Below are 4,776 nucleotides of genomic sequence, written 5' to 3' on the forward strand. Positions count from 1 at the left end.
CCTGGTATGCCACTTCCAGCAGGCTTTACTATGTATTATCAGTAAAATTTCTAATAACTGCTGTATGATTGAGTAAATAAAAATGTGCAAGAACAAGCCGGGCGGTAGCGCACGCCTCTAATCACAGCACTCAGGAGGCAGAGGCAGGTGGATCTCTTGAGTTTGAGGCCAGCCTGGTCTACAAGAGCTAGGTCCAGGACAGGCTTCAAAGCTACAGTGAAACCCTGTCTCAAAAAACAACAACAACAACAAAAAATGTACAAGGAACTGGACAGTGGTCGCACACGACTTTAATTCTAATATTCAGAGGTGGAGGCAGGCAGATTTCTATGATCTCAAGGCCAGTCTGGTCTATTGCGTGAGTTCCAGGACAGCCAGGATTGTTAGTTTTTCTTAGGGGGATAAAAGGTTAAAAAAATAAAAAAACTACAAGGAACAGAAGAATCTTTAAGATCTTTTTAAATTTAATAAAATTTGTACAGCAGCTTCCCACAATCCCTCACGCCCGTCCTTTCCAGCTTGGGCCCGGCAGAATGGCTCCCGCAAAGAAGGGTGGCGAGAAGAAGAAGGGCCGTTCTGCCATCAACGAGGTGGTGACCCGAGAATACACCATCAACATTCACAAGCACATCCATGGCGTGGGCTTTAAGAAGCGTGCTCCTAGGGCACTCAAAGAAATCCGGAAATTTGCCATGAAGGAAATGGGGACTCCAGATGTGCGGATTGATACCAGGCTCAATATAGCCGTCTGGGCCAAAGGAATAAGGAATGTTCCATATCGTATCCGGGTGCATTTGTCCAGAGAACGTATTGAGGATGAGGACTCACCAAACAAACTCTACACATTGGTAATTTACGTGCCTGTTACCACATTCAAAAATCTACAGACAGTCAATGTGGATGAGAACTAACCTACTGAATCTCAAATAAAGTTGGAGAACAGCCAAAAAAAAATTTGTACAGCAATAGTGTATTTATTTCTTTTTTAAAATATTTATTTATTTATTATGTATGCAATATTCTGTCTGTGTGTATGTCTGCAGTCCAGAAGAGGGCACCAGACCTCATTCCAGATGGTTGTGAGCCACCATGTGGTTGCCGGGAATTGAACTCAGGACCTTTGGAAGAGCAGGCAATGCTCTTAACCACTGAGCCATCCCTCCAGCCCCCTAGTGTATTTATTTCAATTCACAACTTTGTTATTAGAAATAAAATCAGAAGATAATCATTGCTTAAAAAAAAATGCAGTTTGTGTCCTCTGCCCAGCGTTCTCTGTTGTTGAATAGGTCGTTCCCAGAGCTATTGCTGTCAGGGCAGGACCCTCCCTCCCCAGCACCCTCTCCTGCACTGGAAGCACACTGAGGCTTGAGTCCTTGTTGGATGGTTAGGAAGAAAGTGAATGATTACAACTTGAAACTCCGAAGTGTTTTGAAAAGAAGTACAAATGTCTAGTTTTGTTCCCAGTTGCTTTCCCTTTGGCTTGGTTAGCAACTTTTAAAACTTCCTCCCCAAATGGTTCTACCAACAGGAGATCAAGCAGTCGAATGTATGAACCTCTGGGGCCATTGGCTTTCTTTTCATTAAAAACCAGTAGCTTTTGTTGGGGAAATTTAGGAGTAGTCATACAGGCGTTGAGGTGGAACTTTGAGCTAAAGCATTTTCCCTGAGCTGTCACAAACGAGTGCCTGACCCAATGTGCGTCCCTTGGACTCTGTGTCTGTATGCATATGTATGTATGCATAACCTCAAGGGAGCCTGGGAAGCCAAGGATTCAGAGTCCCAAGAGCTACCGACAGCAAGGATGCTGAAAGAGTGAGCTAAGTGCCGATAATTTCTGGGCAGTGGGACAGCTGAGTCGTGTTTGCTTGCTTGTTTGTTTGTTTGTTTGTTTTAAACTAGATTCAAAGTTGTTTTAAGGAAAATTGGGGTAGCCAAAAAAGTAAAATGGCTTTCTGAATCAACCCTTCTCGGCAAGTCAGGTGTAGTAAGTAGCTCATTCATGCCTGTCATCCCAGGAATTAGCAGTCTGAGGCAGGAGGATCACTGCCAGTTTAAGGCCAGCTTGGCCTACAAAGTGAGACCCTTTTTTAAAAATCAAATAAAGCAACAGCAAATGATGAAAATATATTTGAACAAACAATACCACAAGTAGTAAGGTGACTTCACTGGTAATTTAAACTCAGTTGCTTCTGTCCCACTGCTGTGTTCCAGCGGCCTTTCAGCTGGCTGTTGATCTCCTTAGGACCCGCTGTAAGCTTAATACTTTGTTGTGTGGAGGTAACTAAGAGGTGCAGTGGAGGAGGAAAAGAGCTCACATCCCAGATGAGAACTGAATTCAGGGCCTGAGTCCCTGGAGGGGGAGCCCATGTTAGTGCATCCCCTGTCCTGAGTCCCTGGAGGGGGAGCCCACTGTTGGTGCATTCCCTGTCCTGAGTCCCTGGAGGGGGAGCCCACTGTTGGTGCATTCCCTGTCCTGAGTCCCTGGAGGGGGAGCCCATGTTAGTGCATTCCCTGTCCTGAGTCCCTGGAGGGGGAGCCCATGTTAGTGCATTCCCTGTCCTGAGTCCCTGGAGGGGGAGCCCACTGTTGGTGCAGTTCCCCTGTCCTGAGTCCCTGTAGAGGGAGCCCACTGTTGGTGCATCCCCTGCTGGTCCTCCTCACAGTGAGACCTGGAAGCTCTTCCTGTTCCAAATCTCAAATCTTGGCCTCTGCTTCCCATTTTTCCATAGCTTCTACTCCTTTTTTACTCCATTGTCTTTAGGTGCGGCAGTGCTATGGTTCTTCTTATATAGGCCAGAACATTAAACTTTACAAAGGAAGCTGGTCAGAGCTTTGCTGGTATTTATTTTAGTTACGTTGTTCTGTGACAGCTTTACACATACACACATACAGTGCTTTCTGGTTACTCTTACCCTCACCCCCTCCCTACCAGTCTCCTTCCCACAGTCTCAACTTTAGGTCTGTTTTGTGTCCCACTGAGTTTACCCAGGCCATCTGTGGGGTTGTGGGTTTGCAACTACCCGTCGGAGCTTGGTGAACTCAGCATTGGGACACAGCTCAAGACGATGACCCCCCCTCTTTCAGAATCCATCAGTAGCCAGGGCAGGGTAGGGCAGGTATTTTTAGTTACCATCTACTGACATTATTCCATGCAAGAAAGAACACGCCAAGCAAAACAAGAAGGAAGAGTGAGTGTACAGGGACAGATCTTGCTCAGAAATGGCAAGAAGGAACAACATTATAAATATTTCAATAGTTTTGTAAAAATTATTGTACTGCTCAAAATATGAATTAGCTGAAATAACTAACATATATGAAGCAATTTCTTTTCTAATAATTATCCGACAAAGGTGCAGAACCGATTCCTTGGTTGTTTTATTGCAGAGTTGAAGCAAACAGCTTTTCCGTTGTAAACAGCGTAGCTGTAAGTGACTTTTAGACTGTGAGTTACTCAGGAGCCTCTTTATCAGATGCTGTAGATCATTCGACTAGTGTTCCTGAAGCCAAGCGCACTCCCCAAATCAGAAAGATGAAGGGCCTTTCTAATGTGTGGCTTCAGAACACCTTATAGAAAAGATCGCTATATCTTTCACCTACAACCCACACTATCCACGGAATGCAGTAAGTTAAGCTAAACTTACTAACTTCCAAAGTGTTCCAAAGAGGCCTCATTGTTTCTGGTGGGGACAAACACTGTGCGGGGAGGGGGGGAGGCTCTGTTCTGGGTTCCTATTAGAATATTTTATATCCCCCCCCCTTCTGTTTTCCACAGACTACACAAAATTTCCTCCGTTAGCATAGGTATGGTGCCAGGGGTAACAAGTCACACGAGGTGACTTTCCTGGCAACCTGAAGTAAACCGACTCCACACAGATAGCCCTCTTTTGTTGTCTCCCAGCCTCACTTACAGTGACCCCAGAGGCCCAAGGTCACAGTGTGAAAACCAGCCAATGATAATTAAGTAAACACACTTCTCCAATTCAGTTGTTGGTGCCAAGAGTTATTTTATAAAATGCAGTATTTGTGGTATTTTTGGACCAGATCACAAATAAGAAGTGAGACAAAAAGCAGCCTTTAAAGTGAATTTGAGTTTATGACGATTTCACCTGTCTTTATTTTTCTCTTTCCACCTTAGAAGAAGAAACTTAGTAAAACTGCTTGTGAATAATTAGCTTCCAATTATAGAACTTCACCAAGTTTTTCAACTAGTATAAATTAATTACTTTCCCAATTCTTAGCTTTCCTCGCCTGTAAAATGAGGTTTGCTTTATGATTCTCAGAAATCTTTTCAAATCTCCTTTTTCTGTGGTTCATGTTTCCCTTCCTATATCCACATCTCAAACTTGCTTCAGAATTCTTAGAGTATATTTCGAGACCAGCCTGGTCTACAAGAGCTAGTTCCAGGACAGGCTCCAAAACCATAGAGAAACCCTGTCTCGAAAAACCAAAAAAAAAAAAAAAAAAAAAGAGAATTCTTAGAGTATAAAATATAGACGAAGCAGATTGGCCAAGAAGGGCTCCTCACTAGTACTAGGTGATGGGCATAGAAAAGGCCGTTGGATTTGGGGTGCATTCACCGTGTTTGGGTGTCCCTTACCTGCCGGGGTTCAGACTGTTTGATTTTGGATATTTACACATATACATGCTCTCTTGAGGATGGAGCCCAGGTTGAGACACCAATTCATTTATGTTTCATGCATGCCTTACCCGACTTGATCTTGTATATCTTTAGAGTACTTATGTTTTGACTGAGATTCATCACAGGAGGTCAAGTAT

The 4,776-nt window shown here is 43.9% G+C and overlaps 1 protein-coding gene across 1 annotated transcript; it reads left to right on the forward strand.

The window, feature by feature from the left end:
• The first annotated feature begins 523 nt into the window (after positions 1–523).
• Positions 524–940, forward strand: LOC121444091 (60S ribosomal protein L31-like). Its single transcript, XM_041645850.1, has one exon. The coding sequence runs from the start codon at positions 534–536 to the stop codon at positions 909–911; it is 378 nt and encodes a 125-aa protein (XP_041501784.1). The 5' UTR covers positions 524–533; the 3' UTR covers positions 912–940.
• The last annotated feature ends 3,836 nt before the right edge of the window (positions 941–4,776 follow it).

Source organism: Microtus oregoni, unplaced genomic scaffold (assembly GCF_018167655.1).
Source record: "Microtus oregoni isolate MIOR12 unplaced genomic scaffold, Mior012 000003F_ref0000135, whole genome shotgun sequence".
NCBI classification, from domain to species: Eukaryota; Metazoa; Chordata; class Mammalia; order Rodentia; family Cricetidae; genus Microtus; species Microtus oregoni.